Here is a 27625-nt window from a genome sequence, read left to right as displayed (position 1 = left end):
AATAAAAGGGAAGACTTCTACAACTTGATATCACGTATTTTTACTTGGAGTTTTGGAGGAGAGCCGAAAACTAGGGTTTGCTTTCGTATTTATTTTCATCTTCTTTATTTCAATTACTATTGATGATGAATTCCAAAACTATGAGTAACTAAAACTATTTTTGATTAAGGGTGATTTCAAAGCCCGAAATATGAACTCATGATTAATGTGCAATAGCTCGTTTTCTCGCAAGTTTAGTTACTTTTTTATTTCTACCATGCTAATAATGCTTATGGATTGTTCCTTAATTGTTTAAGTTCGAAATTAAATAGTTATGTCACAATCTTATTGCTAGTTTAGATTTTCTTCGACCCGTAATTGTCTAGAGAATTAAACACAAGTAGCAATATATGTGTATTGATGATGGGACTTTGTTAAGTACCCTTATGTAGAAATTGACACTAGTAGGTGATCCATGCTTTTGAGTTCATCACTAGGAGCAACCTTATCTCACAAAACCTAGAGCATTTGTTTAAGTCACACCTAGAGAACGTACTTCTAGGAAACTTTGCAAGTATAATCCGGTAGTCGAGCGCTTCTGTATCCGGTGAGCTTATGAGATAATAACGGGATAGTTGAGCGTATTAATTATCCTAGGATTGCTAGTAACAAGATAACGCGAATAACGTGCTATATATCGATTTGGTTTATGTTTCGTGGTCGAGAATGATTCCTTAATCAATTCCATCTCATATTTGAATTACAATTTTCAAAATTTCTATAGCAAAACAATCTTGCTAAGAGTAATTTAATAACAACTTTTACTTCATACCTCTCTTGGGACGAATCTGCTATCATTATACTACTTGCTAGTGTAAAAAGTAGTAGAAAATTATTACTTGCGAGTTGACACCTCGTCAAAATTGGCGCCGCTGCCGGGGAAGCAGTGGCAAGTTTAGTTGTTATTTTTATTTTTAGTTGTTACTTTTGCTTTTATTTTCAATTTCCGTTACTCATTCAATCCTTGAGAATCTTATTTCAGGTACTATTTCTTTGGTGAATGCTTGGAGAAAGCAAACCAAGTCCTATTGGTATACGTCTTCATTCGAGCACTTTATTAAAATACTTCATTCGAGCAGTGAATACTCCATTTCCTCCTAGTTCTTCGTCTAGTGATTTCTCGGACTCAGACAAAGAGGAAGACAACACAATGGGAAGTCGACCACCTGCTCCAAGAACACTCAAGGACCTCACTTCTCCAAACATTGACCAGCAGCCTTTATGTATTCAGCTGAATGGAACCATTGAGTTGAAGCCACAATTGATTCACTTGCTTCCCAAATTCAGATGTTTAGCGGGAGAAGATCCTAATCGTCACTTGCAACAACTTCATCATGTTATGACTAGTATGAAGGAAGCAACTGCAGATGCGGATATGGCTATGATGACAGCATTTCCTTTCCCCCTTATCAATGCTGCAGGAGAATGGTTCTTTTGTTTACCTCCTAGGAGTATAACCACATGGAACGGGATGAAGAAATTGTTCCTTGAGAAGTATTTTCCAACATCAAAAGCAGCAGTGATTCGCAAGGAAATTTGTGGTATTGTGCAAATATCGGGGGAGACTCTCTATGAGTATTGTGAGCGGTACAAGAAAATTCTAGCTAGCTGTCCACACCATCAAATCAGTGATCAACTCATTATTCAATATTTCTACGAGGGATTTCTTTCTAATGAGAGAAATTTGATTGATGCCGCAAGTGGTGGTGCACTCACTAACAAGACCATTGCTGAAGCTGCAAGCTTGCTAGAGAATATGGCTGCAAACACGCAACAGTTCTTCACTAGAGATGAACCGATGGTAAGGAAGGTGAATGAAGTTGGCAATTCTTCACATTTGGAACATCGGATGGGTAACATGGAGAAGACGATGCAACAAATAGCAACAGCTGTCATACCATCATCATACAACGAAGATGTTGAGCAAGCAAGTGTTATGTACCAAAATCAACAAAGGCCAAGATATGATCCGTATTCTAGCACATACAATCCCGGCTGGCGAGATCATCCCAATTTCAGCTACGCCAATAAGCAAGCTGTAGTCTCTAATCCTCCTTTCAATCAACAAGGTGGGTACCAATTCTTGCAAAGGCCACGTCAAGAAACTCAAGGCACGAGTATAGATGACAAGTTGAATCTTATTCTCAACACACTGGCGCAAGACAACCAAAAGTCAGAGATGGATATGAAGGACATACGAACACAAATGGGTCAACTATCTACTACCGTGAGCAAATTGGAAGCACAAGCATCTGGAAAACTTCCTTCACAACCATTAAATCATAAGAAGAATGCCAATGCTATTGAGCTACGAAGTGGGAAGCAAATAGAGAAGCCGTCAACATCACCGGTGTCCCATGAACCTGATTTGGAGAAAGAAGAGGGTGAAACAGCCCCTAAAAAGGCTGACCCGGTAACAAATTCTAACTCTAAAGCTCGTGTTTCTACTTATGCTACTCCTCCGACTTTTCCTAGCAGGTTTGCAAAGTCGAACAAGGAGACATTGTACCAAGAGATTTGGGAGATCTTTAAGAAGATTGAAGTGAACATTCCACTAATTGACACGATAAGGCAGGTTCCTCGTTATGCAAAGTTCTTGAAGGAATTGTGCACTAACAAGCACAAATTGACCGGTGATGAGGTAATGAGTGTGGGGGCGAATGCTTCGGTATATCTTCAAAAAAAAAACCACCTAAGTTGAAAGACCCCGGTAGTTTCACCATACCATGTACTGTTGGTAAAATCAGGTTTGAACGTGCTTTGCTAGATTTAAGAGCATCCATTAATGTTATGCCTGCCTCCGTTTATGAATCATTGAATCTTGGACCTCTTAAAAATACCGGTATTGTTATACAACTTGCTGATAGGTCTAATACTTATCCGAAAGGGGTTATTGAGGATGTTTTGGTGCAGGTTAACCAACTCATATTTCCGGCGGATTTCTATGTTCTTGACATGATGGACGAAGATTCACCATCGTCTACCCCCTTGCTGTTGAGTAGACCATTCATGAGAACCGCAAGAACAAAGATAGATGTTTTTAAAAGTGCCCTAACTATGGAGTTTGATGATGAAATCATAAGTTTCAATATCTTTGAGGCTATGATATATCCTAGTGACGTGCATTCCGGTTTTTCAATTGATATTATTGATTCTCTAGCTCAACAGATTTTTGAATTGAATGGTGATGATGATTTAGAGAACACCATAATGGAGGGTTTAGGTTATGGAAAATACAAAGACCTTGAAAGTGAATTGTCTATTTGTGATGAGCTTAAAGAGGCTGTTTTAGCTCTTAACTCATTACAAGAAGTTCCATAAAAGTATAATGCGTCTTATGTTTCTTTTCCACTTACTAATGAGAGACTTTTACCGTCGATTGTGCAGGCACCTATTCTTGAGTTGAAACCTCTTCTGGATCACCTCAAATACGTATATTTAGGTGATAAGGAAGAGTTGCTGGTGATCATTGTCAAAGACCTTACCAAGGTGCAAGAGGAGAAACTTATTCGAGTGCTAAGAGAGTACAAGTCTGTCATTGGGTGGAGCATTGCTGATATCAAAGGAATCAGCCCTTCCACATGTATGCACCGAATACTTCTTGAGAAGGGGGAAAAACCAACAAGAGAGGCTCAACGACGCTTGAACCCTCAGATGATGGAGGTAGTCAAGAAAGAAATCCTGAAGTTGTTGGATGTCGGGGTTATCTATCCCGTATCTGATAGCAAATGGGTGAGTCCGGTTCAAGTCGTTCCAAAGAAGTCCGGAATCACGGTGGTGAAAAACGATGATAATGACTTGGTTCCCACTAGAATCCAGACCGGCTGGAGAGTTTGCATTGACTACCGAAAGCTCAACTCTACCACTCGAAAGGACCATATTCCCTTACCATTCATTGATCAAATGCTTGAAAGATTGGCTGGACACTCTCACTATTGCTTTATTGACGGTTTTTCAGGTTATAATCAGATTGTAATAGCTCCGGAAGATCAAGAAAAGACGACGTTTACGTGTCCCTTTGGCACTTTTGCGTATAGACGTATGCCATTTGGCTTGTGCAATGCTCCAACCACTTTTCAACGTTGTATGGTAAGTATATTTTCAAATTATGTGGAAAGCATCATAGAAGTGTCTATGGATGATTTTAGCGTGTATGGTGATTCTTTTGACAAGTGCTTAGATAACCTTGCACTTATTCTTAAACGATGCGTATAAACTAATCTTGTGCTTAATTTGGAAAAGTGTCACTTTATGGTGAATCATGGGATTGTACTAGGCCATGTTATATCCTCTAAGGGGTTAGAAGTGGACAAGGCTAAGATAGATTTGATTCAGAACTTACAATACCCCACAACTGTGAGGGAGGTTCGCTCTTTTCTTGGTCATGCAGGTTTTTATAGGAGATTCATCAAGGATTTCTCTAAGATTGCAATGCCCCTGTGTATACTTTTGCAGAAAGATGTGGCTTTTGATTGTGACAAGGAATGCAAGGAGGCTTTTGACACCTTGAAGGACCTGTTGACTACCGCACCAATCATCAAACCAACGGCCTGGAGCAAGCCATTTGAGTTGATGTGCGATGCAAGTGATTATGCAGTTGGAGCCGTATTGGGACAACGAGATGGTAAAGTTCCATATGCCATTTATTATGCTTCTAGAACTCTCAACGGAGCACAAATCAACTACTCCCTACTGAAAAGAAGCTCTTGGCCATAATATTTGCACTAGAGAAGTTTAGATCTTACTTGGTGGGTACAAAGGTGGTTGTCTTCTCCGACCATGCTGCACTACGATACTTGCTCACAAAGAAGGATGCTAAGCCAAGGCTCATAAGGTGGATACTCCTTCTTCAAGAGTTCAACTTGCAAATCAAGGACAAGAAGGGCAATGAGAATACCGTAACGGATCATTTAAGCAGATTGGTTGTGTCCGAAGAAGCAATTCCTTTGCATGATAGCTTCTCGGATGAGCAACTCTTTGCGGTTATTGGCACAACTCCATGGTACGCTGATATTGTTAACTTCTTGGTGACGGGACAAGTCCCTAGTTCCATGTCTACATGTCAGAAACACAAGCTCAAGAAGATTGCCAAGATATATATATGGGATGAACCTTATTTGTGGAAGCATTGCTCCGATCAAATGATCCGCAGGTGCATACTCGAATCCGAGTTCTAATCAATTCTGAATTTTTGTCACTCATATGCTTGTGGTAGCCATTTCGGAGCCAAGAGGACAGCCCTCAAGGTTCTCGAAAGTGGTTTTTATTGGCCTACATTGTTTAAGGAAGCATATTCATTTTGTAAGGCTTGTGATAGGTGTCAAAGGACATGCAATCTAGGTGCTAGAAACCAAATGCCGCAAACACCAATTCTCGCTGTTGAGATTTTTGATGTTTGGGGTATCGATTTTAAGGGGCCTTTTGTGAATTCCAATGGGAAATTTTATATACTTCTTGCTGTAGATTATGTTTCTAAGTGGGTGGAAGCTAAAACCACCCTACTAATGATTCTCAAGTTGTTTATGAGTTTGTGAAGGAACATATCTTTTCTATATTTGGTACACATCGAGTGGTGATTAGTGATGGAGTTTCGCACTTCAAGAGATCCTTTCACGCTCTTCTTAAGAAGTATAACATTTATCATAAAGTTGGCACACCGTATCATCCACAAACAAGCGGTCAAGCTGAAATTTCCAACCGGGAGATTAAGTCCATCCTAGAGAAGACGGTGAACGTTACAAGGAAGGATTGGAGTTATAGACTCAATGACGCTTTGTGGGCGTATAGGACAACTTACAAGACACCCATCGGTATATCTCCTTTTAGGCTTGTCTATGGTAAACCTTGCCATTTTCCGGTCGAACTTGAACACAAAGCTTACTGGGCTATCAATGTATGTAATATGGAATTAGATGCAGCTGGTGAATATAGGAGACTTCAACTCAATGAGTTAGAAGAGATACGTAATGATGCATATGAAAGTTCATGCATTTACAAAGAAAAGACCAATGCTTTCCATGATAAAATGATTTCCCGAAAAAGTTTTGAAGTCGGGAAGAAAGTTCTTTTATTCCATTCTCGTCTTAAATTGTTTCCCGGTAAACTTAGGTCTAGATGGATTGGACCATTCATTGTTACTAATGTGTTCTCTCATGGTGCAGTTGAAATTTTTAGTCCCAAAACAGGGCTGGTTTCCAAGGTCAACGGCCATCGTTTGAAACCATACTATGAGCAGTTTGTAACGCAGAATCGGGATATGGTCACATTGAGTGATCCACTCCCTGTGGAGGAATAATTGGAGCTGAAAGTCAGGCTGATGACTTTAACCAAAGCGCTAAGTGGGAGGCCACTCACCGGTTTTGTATCTTTATCTTTTTATTTTTAAGCAAGTTTATCTTTGTTTTTGCATATCATTTGCGGAATTTCCCACCTTGAACTTTACTTTGAATGACTAAATTTTACATTGAGGACAATGTAAAGTTTAAGTGTGGGAGAGCAGTTATATGATTGCAGAGTTTCATGCCTTTAGTAAAAAAATAATAATTAGAAAATAGAAAAATGAAAAAAAAATTGTTATATACACTCTGAAACCTAGAAACATGTGCCTTTAGGATGACACTATCAATCTAAATGGATGGAACCATCTTGGCTGCAGGAGTTGAGGAACCCATTAACTAAAAGGACAGAATTATTCAAGTGATTATAAATAATATGATAGTTGTTACCATATCTCGGAATGTCACCATATCACCTTCTGTTTTTATTTTTGCCAACTTTTTGTTTATCTAAGTGATTTGGTGGGTCACTAACATCAAATTGTTATTACTGCTAGGATGAAATAGAGTGATTGAGTTATTAAAAAAAAAGACCCGACCAAAGACCAATCGGAATAAAAAATGACACTTTGATAGCAATATGTGTGTGTTCTCCCTGTCTCCGTCGCCTAAGCGTGGAACGCAGGATCCACGGGAATTACCATGTAATCTGCTGACAAGAAGCATGCGCTTGGATCCAAAAGATCTAATCATGTTGTCAAGTAAAAAAAAAAAATTTGTTATCATTGTTCAATAAATCGACTTCTGGTTCCCTTGTATATGTCAGTTGAGTTGATCTAGAATTAAGATTATCGATCGATGGTTCCCTTGTATATGCCAGTTGTATTGACACTAGAATTCAGACCAGTATCTCAATCCAATAGGATTCATAGGTTCATCTTGGCAGTGACCTTCAGAGAGATATGGGAAACACTGTTCACTTAGACAACATTCACAAACATCTATCTTCTTAATCTATTCATATGTGATTGTGGTTAGTCAGATTCCGAGTATTGTGGTTTGTTCAACTTTCTGAGTAGAGTTTAATTTACATATATATTAATTTGGATTCACATCAGGGTACCTCCTCCAATAGCCATTTTGGATTCGTTCATAGATTCGTCACATGTAGTTGGAGTTGGAAATATAGGTTTTGTAGGCAGACCTCTTGTAAGCCTTCACGAGACTAAAACTCGTCCACTAGGGACACCTAGAGGTTCAAAGGCTTGTTATACGTGCTAAGTGTGACCGTAGCCTCGACGACACAGAGTTATATGTATGTTTTAGAATTATTTTGTTTGATTTTCTCGAGGACTAGCAAAGTCTAAGTGTGGGGGAATTTGATAGGTGTCTAAAACACCTTGATATTTATCTATTGTTTATGCTTTCTTTACTAAGTTTTCTTGTAAATTGTGTATCTTATGTTTACTTTTGAGTGTTTAGGTACTTTGGAGTCATTTGGAACAAAAGAAGAACAAACGTCGCTTAAAAGGAAAAAAGGTGCAAATGTTGTTGGAGGCGGAACTATTTCTTATTATTTGCTTCTATTTCTTCATCTCTGGCTAAAAATCATGTCGGCTTTAATGATGCAAATTCATATGGCTGAAAAGCATGACAGCTTTAGTGATGTGTAAAAATTGAAGAGTAGAAGTGAATCTGAGAAGTAAGAGGCGGCTGCTGTTGGTGGAGGAATTCGAAGAAGAGCAAAAGCGTCATTTCAGCAAGCATTACCAGGAGCACAATGGAGGATACGGGACAGTCGACATCACCAATAAAAGTTGCAGAAAGGGCTGCCATTTGGTTGGCCCTTGTCCTATTCATGGGTGCCTAGAATCATATGATACCCCCTATCTACTTCACCTGAGTGGGTATAGCATTTCCCATTCTTACACTAAACCTAAAATCAGAGTCTCATTTTCTTTACTTCACTTCTCCACCTAAAATCAAGAGAGAAAAGAGATGGCTGCGCAGAAACTAGATGGGAGAAGGGTGGCTTTGAATTAAATCGAGATTAGGGTTCCTGCGACGTTGAAAGGGAAGGAGGAGCTTCTGATGTTGTTGACGTTGAAGCAATGAGTTCAATCTGTACAAAGAAGAAGAAAATGAGTTGTTGTTAACGAGATAAAATCCGTAGTGATTGACTGGGTTTCTATTGTTGAGGATAATTGAAGGTTATACTGTTGTTGAAGACATGGGTTTGAGCAATTTTGAATGAAAAATCAAGATGGGTTCAAATCAGAATGTTTGAAGTTAGGGATTGCAGTTTCTGTGGATTTAAGAAATGAAAATAAGGGTTTCATGGTTGAACTGAAGAATGAAATGGGTCTGTGTTGGATTCAATGGAGATGTACTAAGAGAGTTCTGGGGATGCAGTTTGTAGCTGGTCTCGGTGGTTATGGCCTGAGTCTGAGAACTCAATATTGCAGGACTGGATGAACTGAAGCTGCAATGGAAGAGGTGGTAATGCTGTTATACAAGAAGAAAATGCTGATTGCAACTGAAGTGTTAGATGCATGTTTAGGACAGGTTTGAGCTCAATGTGGAGTTGTTGGTGATACTGCAGTTCAGAGGACATTTACAAGGACGTGTTGGTGGTGCTGCAATGAAGAAAATGGGAGAGCAATGAAAGAGGTAGAGAAGTTGATGTTGTTGCCATGGGCTCAATTGTCATGAACCACGATTGAACTTAAGATGGTGATGGTCAGTTCTGTGCTGGTCTAGATTTGTGTGGTTGTGCTTACAAGGTTCATGGAGGTAGAGAAGAAACTGGTATGGGATGGTGATAATCTGAGTTCATTACGAGAAACTGCAGGTACTGGTGCAGTTGCAGATTACTGAGACTGGTAGAAATGGTGAATTGCAGGTGCAGTGGTGACTAAATGGTTGTTGGTGGATTGCAGTTGATGGTGGCAGCTGAAATGAAGCAAAATGAGCCAGTGTTGCAGGTTATGGAGGAATGGCTCAAAGTTGTGGTGATTCGGTTGAGTTTTGGGCTTGTATTAATGCCGGAAATCAGTGAAGAAGACGTTATTGTGGTCTGATATTAATGGGTGTTTACACAAGGGGTTACTGGTGCTTTGTTCTCGACAGAAAAAGCTAAGTTGTGAAGCCATGAATTCACTGAAGCAGGTGGATGTCTTTCATGGGTTTTGACATTTAATTGAAGCTTGGGGGAAACAACAGGAGTAGTTTGAATGAATGTGCGGCTCAGATGAGTTTGTGGTGATACTGCTACTGGTGTTGTGTCTTGCGTTGATGCAGATGATGCTGAGAAGATGTTAGACATGCTTCAGTTGTTGTTGGTTGCGATGGACTGGAAATTGCAAGTGTAGCAGCTAGGAATGGTGAACTGAAACTGTGCATGCTTGCTGTTGGTAAGGTGGTGATGTTTGCAGCTGTTAAATGGAGTTGGCATGACAAAATGTGAGGTTACAAAACTGATATAGGAAGGTGCAGCCATCTTGGTGCATCACAGTTATGGCCTTCGCAAATGCCTAGGCATTAGTCACTCAGTTACAGTGTTATATACTTTGACGGTTGACTATTAACATTGACCGGCCACCTGAGGCACTATTCCGGTTGTGTGAGATGAATTCCGGTGAATTTTCCCCGCCTATTTCCGACCATGGAACCAGTTTTCCGGCGACCACTTTTGGGGCAGATTTTCTACATGGGTTTTTCTCACAGATGGGCTTGGAGGACTTCTATCTATTGGACTTTTGAAGACTTGACCTAAGAAGAGAATAAAAGGGAAGACTTCTACAACTTGAAATCACGTATTTTTACTTGGAGTTTTGGAGGAGAACCGGAAACTAGGGTTTGCTTTCGTATTTATTTTCATCTTCTTTATTTCAATTACTATTGATAATGAACTCCAAAACTATGAGTAACTAAAGCTATTTTTGATTAAGGGTGATTTCAAAGCCCGAAATATGAACTCATGATTAATGTGCAATAACTCGTTTTCTCGCAAGTTTAGTTATTGTTTGATTTCTACCATGCTAATAATGCTTATGGATTGTTCCTTAATTGTTTAAGTTCGAAATTAAATAGTTATGTCACAATCTTATTGCTAGTTTAGATTTTCTTCGACCCGTAATTGTTGATTTAGAGAATTAAACACAAGTAGCAATATATGGGTATTGATGATGGGACTTTGTTAAGTACCCATATGTAGAAATTGACACTAGTAGGTGATTTATGCTTTTTTGAGTTCATCACTAGGAGCAACCTTATCTCACAAAACCTAGAGCATTTGTTTAAGTCATACCTAGAGAGCGTACTTCTAGGAAACTTGGCAAGTAGAACCAGGTAGTCGAGCGCTTCCTTATCCGGTGAGCTTAGGAGATAATAACGGGATAGTTGAGCGTACTAATTATCCTGGGGTTGTTAGTAACAAGATAATGCGAATATATCGATTTGGTTTATGTTTCGTGGTCGAGAATGATTCCTTAATCAATTCCATCTCATATTTGAATTACAATTTTCAGAATTTCTATAGCAAAACAATCTTGCTAAGAGTAATTTCAAAACAACTTCTACTTCATACCTCCCTTGGGACGAATCTTCTTTCATTATACTACTTGCTAGTGTAAAAAGAAGTAGAAAATTATTATTTGCGAGTTGACACCTCGTCAAAATTGGCGCCGCTGCCGGGGAGGCAGTGGCAAGCTTAGTTGTTATTTTTATTCTTAGTCGTTACTTTTGCTTTTATTTTCAATTTGCGTTACTCATTCAATCCTTGAGAATATTATTTCAGGTATTATTTCTTTGGTGAATGCTTGGAGAAGGCAAACCAAGTCCTATTGGTATACGTCTTCGTTCGGGCACTTTACTAAAATACTTCATTTGAGCAGTGAATACTCCACTTCCTCATAGTTCTTCATCTAGTGATTTCTCGGAATCATACAAATAGGAAGACAACACAATGGGAGGTCGACCACCTGCTCCAAGAACAATCAAGGACCTCACTTCTCAAAACATTGACCAACAACCTTTATGTATTCATCTGAATGGAACCATTGAGTTGAAGCCACAATTGATTCACTTGCTGCTCAAATTCAGAGGTTTTGCGGGAGAAGATCCTAATCGTCACTTGCAACAATTTCATCATGTTGTGACTAGTATGAAGCAAGCAACTGCAGATGCGGATATGGCTATGATGACAACATTTCCTTTCTCCCTTATCGATGTTGCAGGAGAATGGTTCTTTTGTTTACCTCCTGGGAGTATAATCACATGGAACGGGATGAAGAAATTGTTCCTTGAGAAGTATTTTCCAGCATCAAAAGCAACAGTGATTCACAAGGAAATTTGTGGTATTGTTGAAATATCGGGGGTGAATCTCTTGAGTATTGGGAGCAGTACAAGAAACTTCTAGCTAGCTGTCCACATAATCAAATCAGTGATCAACTCATTATTCAATTTTTCTACGAGGGATTGCTTTCTAATGAGAGAAATTTGATTGATGCCGCAAGTAGTGGTGCACTCACTAACAAGACAATTGCTGAATCTACAAGCTTTCTAGAGAACATGGATGCAAACACGCAACAGTTCTTCACTATATATAAACCGATGGTAAGGAAGGTGAATGAAGTTGGCAATTCTTCATATTTGAAACATCGGATGGGTAACATGGAGAAGATGATGCAACAAATAGCAGCAACTATCATACCATCATCATACAAAGAAGATGTTGAGCAAGCAAGTGCTATGTACCAAAATCAGGAAAGGCCAAGATATGATCCGTATTCCAGCACATACAATCCCAGCTGGCGAGATTATCCCAATTTCAGCTACGCCAATAAGCAAGCTGCAGTCTTTAATCCTCCTTTCCATCAACAAGTTGGATTTCAATTATTGCAAAGGCTACTTCAAGAAACTTAAGGCACGAGTATAGATGACAAGTTGAATCTTATTCTCAACACACTGGCGCAAGACAAGCAAAAGTCAGAAATGGGTATGAAGGACATACGAACACAAATGGGTCAACTAGCTACTACCGTGAGCAAATTAGAAGCAAAAGCATCTGGAAAACTTCCTTCACAACCATTAAATCATAAGGAAAATGCCAATGCTATTGATCTACGAAGTGGGAAGCAAATAGAGAAGCCGACAACATCACCGGTGTCCCATGAACCTGATTTGGAGAAAGAAGAGGGTGAAACAACCCCTAAAAAGGCTGACCCGGTAACAAATTATAACTCTAAAACTCGTGTTTCTACTTATGCTACTCCTCCGCCTTTTCCTAGCAGGTTTGCAAAGTCAAACAAGGAGACATTGTACCAAGAGATTTGGGAGATCTTTAAGAAGATTGAAGTGAACATTCCACTAATTGAGGCGATAAAGAAGGTTCCTTGCCATGCAAAGTTCTTGAAGGAATTTTTCACTAACAAGCACAAATTGATCGGTAGTGAGGTAATAATGAGGTAACGAGTGTGGGGGAGAATGCTTCGGCATATCTTCAAAAGAAACTCCCACCTAAGTTGAAAGACCCCGCTAGTTTCACCATACCATGTACTATTGGTAAAATCAGGTTTGAACGTGCTTTGATAGATTTAGGAGAATCCATTAATGTTATGCCTGCCTCCATTTATGAATCATTGAATCTTGGACCTCTTAAAAATACCGGTATTGTTATACAACTTGCTGATAGGTCTAATACTTACCCGAAAGGGGTCATTGAGGATGTTTTGGTGCAGGTTAACCAACTCATATTTCCGGCGCATTTCTATGTTCTTGACATGATGGACGAAGATTCACCATCGTCTACCCCCTTGATGTTGGTAGATCATTAATGAGAACCGCAAGAATAAAGATAGATGTTTTTAAAGGCGCCCTAACTATGGAGTTTGATGATGAAATCATAAGTTTCAATATCTTTGAAGCTATGAGATATCCTAGTGACGTGCATTCTTGTTTTTCAATTGATATTATTGATTCTCTAGCTCAACAGATTTTTGAATTGAATGGTGATGATGCTTTAGAGAACACCATAATGGAGGGTTTAGGTTATGAAAAATACAAAGACCTTGAAAGTGAATTGTCTATTTGTGATGAGCTTAAAGAGGTTGTTTTAGCTCTTAACTCATTACAAGAAGTTCCACAAAAGTATAATGCGTCTTATGTTTCTTTGCCACTTACTAATGAGAGACTTTTACCGTCGATTGTGCAGGTACCTATTCTTGAGTTAAAACCTCTTCCGGATCACCTCAAATACATATATTTAGGTGATAAGGAAGAGTTTCCGGTGATCATTGCCAAAGACAGCAAATACCTTTTTGTCGAGAAGTTTCACCGGTTCCTTGAGTAGTTCTTCTTCTTGTATGATGAATCGCCATGAAGTCCTTGAGCTCAACTACACTTTCTATCATAGTCCGAGACTTAGCTATAATAGACTAGAAATCAAGACTTATTGTTTTGATCACTAACATTGACAAACATGCTTGAGATAACAACACATGCGAGTTCGACCGAGCAGTGCTCTAACAATCTCCCCCTTTGTCAATTTTAATAACAAAACTATCAATACATATGGAATACAAAAATTGATAAATAAACTTTTGTAGCTTCTCTTCCACATACCTGATTTCCTTGGTTCTTCAACATTACTCGAAATCTTCGTCACTTCCAAGTACTCCAATGATCCCAAAGGTTGTAAGTTTAGTATCATCGTTGTTGAAAATCCGTAGCTATAACAATGAGAAAACAAGAATTCTCAATCATTGTTACACAATGTCATAGCATTATTACATAGCATCAAAGTTCAATTATATCACAACTTCGACAACAATACTATGGTGATATGTATCACCCCCTAGTCAATACTCCATCTCACATGGAAACCACTCCCCCTTACATAATGATCCGAAAACCATATGTATTTGTAGTGTGAACTACACATTAATTCTCCCACTTTTTGTCAATAAAATTGTCAAAGGTACGAAAACTAGTGGGATCCTAATGAAATTTCCATACATACATTTCATCACCAAAAGAAAGCACATATCAACTTTTTAGATGCAATCACATAGCCGAAGCTGTATGCTTTCATCAAGGAGTTTACAAAGATACACGGTAACCCCTATAATATTCTACAGCCGCACTTCCCACAAAGATTTGGCAATTAAGCACAAGTTTAATTAAGAAATCTCCCCCATAAAATGTCATTCCCGAAAGAACAACAAGAGCGACCTTATATACATAAAAATATGGATCAAGGAAGATCAATACTGCGGAATAGACAAGGATTCATCCTATTTTCCATCACTATTTGCACAATGACATACAATAGACATAATCCTCGTAAACAAAAGTTTTATCCTTTCTTCCATCAAAATATGACATAAAAGGCTTTAACTTTTGTAATGTCAAAAGTTCATTCATTCTTCTATCAATACATGCATATCGACATATGAATGACTTAACTTTTGACAAAGTATGGGACAATCATAGTTCACGGACGCAAACACACACATCCCATAACAAATTGCAATATATAAAACCATAAGATTAATACTGCAAAAATCATCTTTCAAACAATTTTTAGAATTTAACCAAATAAACCTAAAAATAATAAAGATGAAAACACTGGACATAGATATGTGTAAACTATTCCAAAAACTAGTTATTCTTCCTAAAACATAAGAAATAAAAATTCTCATAAGGAGATTTACTATACAAAATAACTCTTAGAGAACATGATTTAACAAAACATTAACCGCGTCCAGCAACTAGAGATTGAACAAGGACTAGCTCATCAGTTTCTTTCTTCATTTCATTTTTCAGAAAATCTGCAATTCCGAGTTGTTCACGTACGACCTCAAAATCTCGGAAGATTTCGTACCAGTTGTGATGACATCTAAACTGGTAGTTTTTTTTCATGATCAACAGCATGATAGCATGTTATGAAAATAGGATTCTTGTGAAACTCGATAGTTTTTCCGTTTTCATCATCCTTGTTGCTTCCAACCATTGTGCACACCGAAATTCAGAAGAACTTTTTGACCTTACGAAACGAATATGTATCAAGAGGGAGTCATGACACATATGTATATAAAAGAGAGTTTTATAGAAAACCCTAGGGAAATTCGTATACGTCAGTGTGGGTCAGGTGCACGTGCACTTATGGTCACAATCCTGGTGTGAGACCAAGAGAATAGTGGAGCCAAATTCAGACTTAATCTTGAAAGACTCAAGAGTCATTCTAAACAAAGAATGATATTCTTAAACCAAAAGAATAATTGTTGAAAGACAACAACTACTCGAAGGAAGGACAATCAAACATGGAAATTTTCTCAAAAGAGAATGATCAGAATTATTTTCATAAGAAAAGAACTGGAGCGAGGCTCACAAGATTTTAAGATCATCGAAAAGAAGAAAAGTAATATACAACCACAACTACTTTCTCAAGATACAAACTTCTTGAGAATTATGAGCATCCTTCCACAATTACACGAAGGATGCTATATTGAGCAGTCATGTTATAATTAGATGAGCATTTTTCTCATCAACAATATTGAATTCCTATCTCTTTCCTTCATAAGGATTTATAAAAAAATCACTAGAATTAGTTGAAGGAGTTTTCACTAGAGGGGAAAGAGAGATACTTGAAACAACTGCTTTTCTTGCCATTTTGATGCTCCGTTTGAGTTTGTTCATGCTGACCTTAAGCTCCGAGGCTCGATTATTGATATGAATGAAATCTGGAGCAGGCATCTTGGGTTTGCAGTATTTTTTAGAGAGAGAAAAAGAATTTAACCTTTCATTCTTTCTCTTATGCCTTTGTCTCTTCTCAGAGTTATTTAAGAAGTCAGTTGTCCTTCTGCTGTTCTTCATTCTACTATTGTAGGTGTTTTTAGTCTCAAAATCACAATCAAGAAATGTCTTATCACGGGACATGAACTTCGGATAGTGCGAGTATTGGTACGCGGACTTTAGTTCCGGTTTTCATGGGCAGCAAAGTACGCATACTCGGGTTCAAGGAATAAGGAATTACACACGTATATGTTACCAGACAATGTTTATATCCTTCCAAGGTTATATATTCTAAACTCTCATTGAAGCATTCTTAGAGGATGTTATATAGTTTTTGTTCACAAGCTATTTTTTGTCAAAGAGATTTTCAAATAATTGAAACTAATATGACTTTCGTCACTAGTAAAGATGAACTTGGCCAAAGCGAAAGCTTACCAACACATATTTAGAGAAATATATAAGCGAGATAAACTCGGCTCGAAATAACAAATGTGTATAATCAAAGTCTATATAGCAACACGACTTTTGTCTCAAGATAGGAGATAGAGTAGATAGAGTTTTGAGTGATAGATAAGTTCAAGTCTCCACATACCTTTTAGTCGATGAAGTTCTACCAGTTTCTTGAGTAGTTCTTCGTATTTGTATGATGATCGCCATGGAGTTTTGAGCTCAACTACACTTTCAATCCTAGTCCGAGACTTAGCTATAAGTAGACTAGAAATCAAGACTTATAGTTTTGATCACTAACATTGACAAACATGCTTGAGATAGCAACGCATGCGAGTTCGACCGAGCAGTGCTCTAACACAATCGGTTGATAAATCCGACCTTGTTTGTTTTATATAACTTGATTGACACTTGGGCATTGGTCTTTGGTACCTTCCAAGTTATTTCTCATATCAATCAGGCTCGCAGATTTCTATCTGTTTGATTTGCTGATTGTAATGAGAAAGAGATATAAACTCATTGATTTAATTATTGATTGAGTCTCGCTTTTAAGTTGGTGCTATTGAAATTAAGTTGGAGTTTAGTCTATACAGATTGCCGAACAAATTATTGGGTGTGGTTGTTATACCCCCGCCTTTTTAATTGGTATCAGAGCAGGCAAACACGTTAAGACCTCATAAGTATGTGTTTGTAGCAATCTGATTTTTGTGGATAAAAGTTTATCTCATTCTAACGCGCATAAAATTTCTTCCAAAGTTTTTGATTATGCCAAATGTCTTGGGTTTACCTCAAAGGATAACTCCTTAGCAGATTTTTCCGAATCCCGAGGTAGAAAACTTTTGCTATCATATTCTGATATCATTCCCTCTAATATGACAGTTGACACTATGTCAGAATCTGAGATGGAGCTCACCATAACCTTAAAAAAATCAACTCAGATCATTGATGTTCAAGCTTTTAAAATTATATCGCTTGAAGAAAAGTAAGGTCAGCTCACTTATGAACTTGAGAAGTCTCTTGATAGGGAACGTGAAATCTATGGTATTATTAATTCTTTTTATAACAATATCGAAAAACTCGTTCAAGAAATTACTCTGCAGTGTGAAAAGATTAGTATGCTTGAAGATACTGATGAGCCCGAAAGTGCGAAGCATTTTCACCCATAAATACATTAGCTTGGACTCAGTTTATCACTAATAAACTTGTTTGTAGGTGTTTTTATGAAATAAGCTCTTATGGAGAAAGTTGCTCGAAAAGTGGTTTTTGTACCCCGGAGGACACATGTTATTCGGACTCTCAGTTTTGGATAAGGGGTACCCAATTACTAAGGGGCATCCTAATTTCTATTCGCACTCCCGGATTGGATAAGGGGAGGAGCGGTGATTGCCTTTGATTTGTAAAAGGAAGGATATATTCTCGGTTTGAAGAAAATAGAGGTGAAGATATTGTTTGTGTTATTATATGCTGATTTTGAGAAGATTTGCCGTGGGAGTATATTCTGCATTGATTGGAGGAGTTATATGGAAGGAAATGGAAAGAAGATATTTTTTTTTGATTTGTTATTATCCTGAAGATAGTTCAACATCTCATATACACGTAACAGAAAAGAGAAAGAGAATAAAATCTCCATGATTTGGCAGAGAAGTCAAACGAAGATATTTTCGGGTTTAAGTGATTTGATTCTCTGAGTTATAGTAGGAAGTTACGTAGGATATTCTTTTTATATTTGCGGATGTCTAATGGGGGGTTTTGGGATGAATCAAACAACTTAGAATCGCGTGATAATAATGGAAAATATTCCCGTGGAGAATAATGGAGTAAAGAGAGAATATTTCCGCATTGAACAAGAGATATTGGGTGCTGCTGAGACTATATAATGAGTTTACTGGAGTCATAGATGGGTATCGAGAGTTGGGAAAGTTTGTAACGCCTGTTTAGCGGTTTATGTTATTTTTCTCCTTTTCTTCATTGTAAACACCATTTGAGCTATATAAAAAATATTTTGAGAGTGTCTACATTATGAATAGCTAAACCCCAACACTGGGACGACGGAGGAAGCCGAATTTCATACATGGGTAAAATTATTTTATTCTCTATATGACTTTTGCACTAATTAAAATAAAATTATGATTTTGATTAATTAGTTGTCATTTCATTTGATGGGTCATGCTTTCTTAGATGTTTTGATGTCCCATACTTAGGATTTACAACTAATATTTTGAGAATCTATCTTGGCAAAAATAAGAGTCCATGTTTTTTATTTATTGAGCTAGAATTGTTGAAGAATAAATAATTGAACTTGATGATATGAATTCGGTGAAATACTAGTCCCAGTAACTCTCGCTTTTATTTATCATTTTCATTAAATCTTTAAATTTAATCTTCACAAGTCTTAGAGTTCGAATCTTTATCACTACAACAACAATCAAAACTCATATCATTTTGGCGCCGCCGACGCGGATTTTTTTTAAGATTAATTTTTAGGTTTATTTTTATTTATTTTGTAAAGTATTTTCATTTCATTTTAGATTATTTTTTTTCCTTTTTATGCGTTTTTTTTTGTATTTGTTTTCAGGGACTTTTTGAGGATGATGACTTCTTCTGAGGAGACGTCACCTAAGATGACGCTGGCGGAATATAAGCGTAGAAAGTCAAATTATCAGGAAACCTCATCTGATATGACGCTTCCTGAATATAAGCATAGGCAACAATATGGAGTTTCTACTCCACATGTGGTAAGTGAAGAATCACCTTTCACAATATATGAGAAGTATTACAAACACACACCGCCTAGTTTGGAACAAAGACTGAGAGTTCTTGAATGTCAAAGATTATATGCTGATGATGATGAATCTTGTAGTGACTCTCTGTTCCAAACAGAACATATAGATGATCCTGTGGATGATTGTGTGGACTTCCAGGTTACCAATTATTTGGTGGGTCGCCATTTAAGTCCTGAAAAACTCATAACACTCGACTTTGAAGGAAAATTTTGTAGTATCATTACAAGATACTCAATGATAAGTCCAACATGCAAAGTCTGTATTATTATCTCAGAAATTGCTTTGATACCAACTTTGATGAATCGGAGAATTACTTCCATAGCATGCAGCCGCGCAGGCCGAAACTCCTTGATGCGCCACTCATAAACGAAGTGACCGAAATGTAAAGTTTCTTTTCACCAGGAAAATGCACGTCGTTATTCCTTTACATGCATGCTCTATAAGCATGATACCTTAAAAGTAGCTTCCACACAGTTCCAACTTACCCTTGTTTTGTGAAGGGTACATAGCCTTGAAGAATGATGCTGGTACATTCTTGTGAGCATCAATGCTTTTTGAGTCATTTGAAGCCTAATTTATAGCTTCTTTACTTTGCTTCAGCATTTAGCTGAAAGCATGCATTAGTTTTTCTCGTGAGAAAGGTGCATCAATCAGACTCATGCCATTTTTTTGATTCAAATGGCTTATGCAAGCTCCCCTAACTTGCATAAAGAATAACTTCCTTTCCCTGGCCATGTCCAATCCTCTATGCTGCATGTCTACGTCGAACAGCTTGATAGGAAATATGAGCGTACAAGGAATGGAATGAAACCACCTCATCAACTACGGAAACAACCATTTATTGTCTCGCATTACCGAACCTAGATGATATGAGTTACCAAAATGTCGCAATCACCTCAAGATTAGATGATATGGGCAACAAAATGTTGGAACATTAATGTTACAACTCATTGAGGTTGCCTATGTACCCTTCTCGATCCATGGATCAAAGGGATCAAGCACAAAACTTAATTCATCCATGTAGATACTAACAACAAAGCCAACTTATGTTGCAAGGCCAAATGCACATGATGCGCTGCATCAACTTCCTTTCCTTCTTTGAATTCTTGGTTTAGAAACGATGATGTCTACGCATCATGAAGCTCTCTAGAGTAAGAAACATGACATAATGATGTTTTCACATTATATATGCTTCACAGGCCAAACTTCATAGCTTAAGGATGCATATCCTTTTAATGCACCTTCAACCAAAACCTCTTCTCTATACATATCTTATTGAGATTTCTATAAGTAGAAAAAGGGGATAGGATGGACATGTACCAAGTTCACCTTCTTTCGTAAGAACGAGTTTCACAAATTGCATCATAGTGGTGCATAACTAGTTCTGGATCGATTCCCAACTTGAGTATAGCACCACAGTGGTGCAGTCTCGCTCTTGGCCAGCATCCCACTTTGGCGATGCACCATAATGGTGCAATGTCTATTCTGGGCCAACATGCCATGCACACACAAAAAAAACTTGACATGAAGCATCATCTCGTTCAAATGACGCATCTTTCAGCATGCATCATGCGTAAATGTGGTTCTTCTTATTTTATTTCTTCTGGTGTGTGAATGATTATGCATGGTTGGGTTCTGATCTTGTGGGAAGAATAAATCAACATTTATCCTCATATTCATTGCTATTCCATGAGCAAAATAAAGCAATGAAAACTTTACTTTCGACATCATCACCATCATCTTAGTTTTGCAGTTTGGGGTTCTTCACTGATAATAATGTTAATTGGTTTTTAATGGGTATTGTTTTAGATTTATATAATCCTATGTTTTAGGCTGATTAACAGAAATATTACTTTTAGATTTTTGTTGTTTGGATCTTTGTGTGTTGTTTTTCTTCACATAGTTGAAGACCTGCTCAAGTGGAATATGGTTATATATGTAGAAAAATCAAATATAGTAGCAACAAGAACATCATAATCTCTAACTCAGGAAACAAAGACATAAACAACAATATGATTTTTGTCGAAATATAAACAAAGGATCTAAGATCAGCAACAAATTCATCAACTGCAATAACTTTTACAAAGACTCCCAACACCAATTCATCCTGATTCATACAACTAAAAACCGGTTCAGAAAACTCATGTTATTTTAGTTCATGCTACTTTAGATTTTGTAGATATTAGTATTTTGAAAATCTTAAATCATGTTACTTAAATGTACATGTTTGTAAAATAACATGGTTTGATATGATCCACTACTTTGTGCAATCAATCAAATTAGTTTTGTTTCAAACTTAATTAGGCCATGTGATATGGTATGGTCCTTTAGGAAATATTTGATTAATGATGGAGCTATTATGGATATGATGATCATGCAATGGAATTGAAATATCATGTAATTGTTTCCAATATCCAAAGTTAGTTATATTAATGTATTGATCTGAGGTCCTTTCCTAAGAAAAGAAGAAAAAAAATGGACGATTCAACCTTCCCTAATGAGAATGAATCTCAATATCTCACACACTATTGATAAAACGGGATGAATAGACCCCAAGAATTTCTCCAATTGTATCATTGGATTGGTTGCGGAATAAATTTTTTTGTCTTCGATTATGAAGAAGTTATAAGGAAGTATACAGTATTTTTGTCTTAGATATTTTCTGCAATTACTATCATAAGGATTTTGTTTTGCTATAGCAGTTCTAGATCATCTTTGATCTAGCTGCACCATGGACAGTCATTTGATACTTTTTTATATCAACTAATTATGGGTTTAACCACGGGTTACTGGGGTAACTGATGTATTATAATTCCCAAATCTTATATTTGCGCATGTAACTATGCTACAAAGTACGAGATAGAGCACTGAACTTGCACCTATGGAATGAAGTTTCGGTCCTAAAAACCTATGATTCTCAAATAAGCTTCTTTTGATTTTTTTTGAAACACAGATATGCAATCTACTTGATTTTATTTATTTATGACTCTCTTTTATCGGATGGAATTTGGACCCTATTCAGAAGTCCCAAACAAATTCATATTTCAAAAGACTGAATATGAAATAAGAAGAACCTATCAAACATTTAATCTATCTTTCTTGGTAGTGTTTATCTATTGCTAGTTGGAAGATTTAAGTTTCTCAACACATGTTTAACATTCAGGCCACGAGGATCCTTCCCCATAGAATTGTTTCATTCCTTCACAAATTGCATACGTTTTGTGGGTCTAGATAAGAACAGGATAAATAATGCACCTCCATATGATCAGGAGATATTGAAAAGTTCTGGTGAATATTATCTTAATTCAATTGTAACTTGATTAACTATGAGATTTTATGTTACTTAGTTGAGAATCATGAACTTGACTAATTCTAACATAATTAACATCGTATTTTTGGGATATGTAAGGTGCAAATTCAAACTCATTATACGGAACACGAAAAATATTTATGTTTTATTGTTTTGGTGGTGAGCTGATCATGATCAACTTTTATTTTCACTTTTCTTATGGTTCGATCCCTTTGTTGATATGTATGTTTCTCTTTCTATACTTTTTTTTTTTTGAAGGAAATTTTTTTTCATTAACTTGTTTGGAAAATTTTTACATATATCTTGAGTACATCGATGAAGAAATTATAATAAAAAGTAAGATCAACGATAAGATCTCCTAGAACTGATGAACTGATGAAGAACATTAAAAGTACAAAATACATATATTTCCAAAAAGGATATTGATGTTTTCCTAATGGCTTCAAACTTATGTTGAACCATGTCAATTTTTGAATCTTTGGTTTAAATTCTTTGATCTTTCATATCTTGGATGTCCGTTGAAAAGGATTAAGGAGTAATATGCCCTAAACATCATAATCACGACCATCATCAGAAGTCATGGATGCTGCACAAAATTGTTTGGATCTACGTCACTGGTAGGCCTTGAAAAGGGTATAAAAATTAAGCGCAAAGAAACGGGGGCCTACAGTAATACCGCAAGTGCACGGTCGTCGGTTGTAGCTCGTGCAAGTACGGGTCGATCCACAGAGATCGGGTGTGTTTTGGAAGTGTTTTAGCTAATTGGGTTCCTAAATTGCTATTGGGCTATGAAGCCTTTTGGCTTAAATTGGGCTTTGAGTACTAATGGGTTTGTTCACAATAAAAGGAACTGAGCTTGGGCTCAGTTGGTCTTTGAAGTGTAATTGGGCTTTGGCCTTAACTTAGGCTTTTGATTAAGCCTGAATTGAATTGGGCCTTAATAATGAACTTGGGTTTTGGTCTTAAACAACTGGGTTTTGGTTAAGCCCACAGTTGACTGAATTGGGCTTCAGTTTGAAGTGAGCTTTGGGCTTGAGTGCACAGCAATGAACTGAATTGGGCTCAGCTGGCTTTGGAAGGCAGCAGCAGGAGAAGAAGTGGCAGCAGCACAAGTGAGCAGCAACAGCAGGGGAAAGCAAACAATGCAAAGCAGCAGTGCAATGCAGTGAAAGAAAGAAAGCAGCAGAGTTGCAGAGAAGGCAATGTAGCAGCTGCACAAGCAGTGCACAACAGCACAAGGCCAAGAAGAAGGAAAAACAGTTAACAGGAAAAGGAGTAGCAGCAACAGAAATAAATCAGCAAATAAACATGGAAGTAAAACAGTGACAGAAACAAAGAACAAAGCAACTACAAGCATAAAACAGTGCAAGATGAACCAAGGCCTAAGCCAAGGGCAGGGGTGATAAAGAAACTGAAATGAAGCAAGGCTAGACTAAGGCATTCAGGAGGTATACTAAAAGAATGGGAAGAGAACTAGCTTGCTATGAGCACTAGTTTCTCCCAAAGCTCAATCAACATTGCAACCTAAGCATACACAAGGAATGGCAAGAAAATCAGCTTGCTTTAAGCACTGATTTCTTCCATTGCACAATCAGCACAAAGCTTCTAAGATATCTAGCCTAGCATTCCATCAATTGTGACAGCAAATTACACATAACAGTAGACATGTAACTGACAGTGAGCAACAACAAATGTTAACAGGAGACAAACAATTAACAGGACATGAAAAGGACATTGCACAAACATTATGAACATAACCAACTGAAATTAACAATGAACACACACAAACATCTAACACATTAACAGGAGACAAACAATTAACAGGAGACAACATAAGCATAACATGAACTGAAATTGAGCTGTAATTGAAAATTAACAGGACATGAAAGTCCTGGATGTTGGCTACTCCAAGCATACTTTTACAACACACCCATAGTTCCTATTTATAGTCCACAACACAATTAGGGTTCTACCCAATTTTCCCCCAAAATCAGTGAAATTAGGTTTTTCAAATTACCTAATTTTATGGCACAATTTCTCCCCCATGCGTCGACCCATTCTTCCTCTGACTCTCCTGCTCCATTCCCACGCGCCAATTGCTACTCTAGACTCGCCTAATCGATTGATTTTTCTTCTAGGGTTTCAGAGAAAGGTGAGAAGAAAAATCAATCAAATAGGGGGCTAGAAAAAGGGGGGTGATGATAGTAGTGATGGGTTGTGGTTGTTGTGGAGAGTTGGTGGTGTTTGGTGGCGTCAGGGAGTGGTGGTGATGATGGTGGTGCGGCAGGTGAAGGAGGTGGTTCTCTGCTGTGGAGAAGTGAGGGAGGAGAGGTCGACTGTTGATGAGTCCTAAAAAGTGCATATTTCTATATCTTTTTGTTGGCATTTAACTCATCTTTTATGCATTAATTCTACATTTTATCCCATATTATGTATTTTCATTGTTTTCAAGAATAAATATTTTTATTAATTAATTTTGTATTTTTAGGTACTAAATAAAGATTGGATGAGTTGCGGAGCAAAAATAGCAAAGGAACGACAAAGAATCCGGCAGAAAGATAGCGCAAATTGTGGTATGGAAGGCTCAAAGGCTAGCAATGGGCTTAACAAGGAAGAAATTGTTCTTAAAGAAGAAATGGGCTCAGAATTATCCCAAGCCCAACTAATTTCCCAAGCCAAATCTCAAACCCAAAGCCCATTCTCATGTAGCCGTCAGATTGGATCCACAGATGCATCCAACGGTCTCTTCATCGATGTGCATCAGATTTCGATACGACGGACTCACACTACAGCACCTAACTCTAATCTGAGTTGTCAGTTTTGATGTATAACAAATCCAACAGTCTCTCCAAGCATGTTTCCCTCGTGCCGTTCGATTCAATCCAGATGTGATAATCCAACACTCATACTCGCTGTACATTAAACCCTTCTGATCCGCCCAACACCATAACACTTAAACCTATTTCACCCAAACAGAACCTAATCCCTAATTCCCATCGACTTCTTCTCCTTCTTCTCTCCCTCTCCTCTTCAACTGCTCTCTGCAGAGAGCTTCATCATCACCACCACTCCATGTCACCACCAAATCATCTTACAAACGCAACCCATCTTTACCACCAACTATCCATGATATATGTCAACTAATTTCAGCAGCGTCACATCTCATCAGTGACGTGTGAGTTGAAGAAATTGGTTGAAAGATATCAATGATGGAAGAGATAAAAGCTAGGGCATGGAGATGGACAAGGAGAGGCAGACGAAACATGGGTCGAAGAGCAATTGTCCCATCTAATTAGGTAAATTCGAAACCCTAGTTTACTGTTGAATTTGGGGAAGAACACAAAACCCTAATTTTGTAAATTAGGTATTTTGGGGAAAGTACTTGTAACTATAAATATGGGTTGTGGGTGTTGTGTTGAGGGTATCTCTGGACTAGCCAGTGTATCCCCATGAGGGCTGGACTAGCCAGTTCCTCTTGGGTAGATTTTTTTTTCCTGTTTTGTAATTTTTTGTTTTAATTCCAAGTTTCAATTTCAATTACTCTTTATGTTTACCATGTTTTAGTTCATCACTAGGAAGTAGATGAAGCCTCTATGCCACAGTGAAGTAAATGATTAGTTTTGCTCTTGATGAGCTTGAATTAGAACCATGGAGAATTGAGTACTCAGTGATGATAGTAACCTGTGATTGGTGGTGCTGTAAGAAGACCAACAATGCTAGGGGTGAACAGGATTAACTAGGTGAGCAATTTTCTTTAGATATAGGATAGTTAGTCAATTAGTGATCAAGTCCATCTGTGATTGATGGTGCTGTAAGAAGACCATCAATGCTAGGGATGCATTAGTGAACTAGGTGAATAGCTTATCCTAGATGAAAGCCCAGAACACAAGGCAGGCCTGAACCTTCACCTTGTTTACTAAGGCCAAAAACAAGACTTGCACTGGACATGATATAGCTGAGGATTTAGGTGGATTCAATATCCTAGTTTTCCCCAATTCCCTGTTTAGGTTAGATTTTACTTAGAAAACAACAATAGCTCCCTCCAAGTCCCTGTGGACAAACCCTTTCTTCCCATCACTAGCTACAACTGACCCTGTGCACTTGCAGGTCAATTTGTAGGTTGTTTATAAAACCCACCAAGTTTTTGGCGCCGCTGCCGGGGATTGGTGCTGTGTTTTATCTGTGTTTTTATTAGCTAATTTGTATTTCATGTCATAGCATTTGCATCTGCATCTGCTTCATTTCATTTGCTGTTGGACCTGCTGTTTTGAACCTGTTTTTCCTCTGCTGGGACGCCACCAAGGAAAAGAACCAAAACCCAACTGGGTTTTTGCAACAATATCAGAGCAGCTGGGCTGTGCTAAAAAGGTAAGCCTAAACCCATTCCATTTGAGAGAACCCAACCTGTGGGCTTCCAAATTTTTAATTGTGGGCTTGTAATAATTAACCCAAATTTTTGGGCTTTTTATTTTTCTATTTTGGGTTTGTAATAATTTATTTGTGGGCTTGTTTGTTTAATTTGTGGGCTTGTATTTATTTTGTGTGGGCTTGTTTAAATTCTTTCATTGGACTTGTATTTTGGACTCTGGGTTTAAACCCAGCTGAGCTTGTAACCGATTGTGGGCTTGCTTCCACTCAAGAGTGAACCTCGAAACCAAAGTTTTAAAACAAACGTCGGGCCTTAACAACTGGGCCAAATTAAACTTTCAAAATTAAAACTTGGATTTTCGTAGGCCGCAGCCTTCATTCCATTAGAGGACAAACAGTGGGCGTGCTCCCAATTCAAAAACCAAATTTCATTTTCTTTTTCAAAAAAACAAAAAAAAAAAAAAAAAAAAAAAAATCTTTTGCTCCCTATTTTTAAAACCAAATTTCTACTTTGCTCCCATTTTTTAAAACCAAATTTTCTTGTAGATAATGTGTTAGTTAAATTTCCTTTTGTATATTTTGCTAATCCAATATGATCTCGGCTGAAT

The 27625-nt window shown here is 37.6% G+C and overlaps 2 protein-coding genes across 4 annotated transcripts; both read left to right on the top strand.

Moving 5' to 3' along the window:
• The first annotated feature begins 523 nt into the window (after positions 1–523).
• Positions 524–5532, top strand: LOC113317090. Of its 3 annotated transcripts, none has more exons than XM_026565232.1 (2): positions 524–4128; positions 4495–5532. In XM_026565232.1, exon 1 carries the CDS (start codon positions 1040–1042, stop codon positions 2738–2740), a length of 1701 nt encoding a protein of 566 aa, XP_026421017.1. In that variant the 5' UTR covers positions 524–1039; the 3' UTR covers positions 2741–4128; positions 4495–5532. The 3 variants fall into 3 exon arrangements, with proteins under 3 accessions (XP_026421017.1, XP_026421016.1, XP_026421015.1); XM_026565231.1 differs by having other exon boundaries at positions 4282–5532; XM_026565230.1 differs by having other exon boundaries at positions 524–4404.
• On the top strand, positions 2830–6334 carry LOC113315378. The gene is made up of 8 exons (XM_026563668.1): positions 2830–3324; positions 3427–3771; positions 4009–4128; positions 4282–4404; positions 4495–4644; positions 4698–5191; positions 5255–5439; positions 6201–6334. Exons 1-8 carry the CDS (start codon positions 2830–2832, stop codon positions 6332–6334), a joined length of 2046 nt encoding a protein of 681 aa, XP_026419453.1.
• Positions 6335–27625: the final 21291 nt, after the last annotated feature.

This window comes from Papaver somniferum, chromosome 10 (genome assembly GCF_003573695.1).
Source record: "Papaver somniferum cultivar HN1 chromosome 10, ASM357369v1, whole genome shotgun sequence".
Lineage (NCBI taxonomy): Eukaryota > Viridiplantae > Streptophyta > Magnoliopsida > Ranunculales > Papaveraceae > Papaver > Papaver somniferum.
This window is presented reverse-complemented; position numbering and strand designations above follow the sequence as displayed.

What these genes read in the sequence shown, in the direction of transcription:
- LOC113317090 (XM_026565232.1), top strand. Translation starts at nt 1,040, where the DNA reads ATGCTTGGAGAAAGCAAACCAAGTCCTATTGGTATACGTCTTCATTCG.
- LOC113315378 (XM_026563668.1), top strand. Translation starts at nt 2,830, where the DNA reads ATGCCTGCCTCCGTTTATGAATCATTGAATCTTGGACCTCTTAAAAAT. An exon ending in CCGTATCTGATAGCAAATGG is followed by an intron (nt 3,772 to 4,008) that starts GTGAGTCCGGTT and finishes GGTTATAATCAG; the next exon opens with ATTGTAATAGCTCCGGAAGA. An exon ending in GTGATTATGCAGTTGGAGCC is followed by an intron (nt 4,645 to 4,697) that starts GTATTGGGACAA and finishes TTATGCTTCTAG; the next exon opens with AACTCTCAACGGAGCACAAA.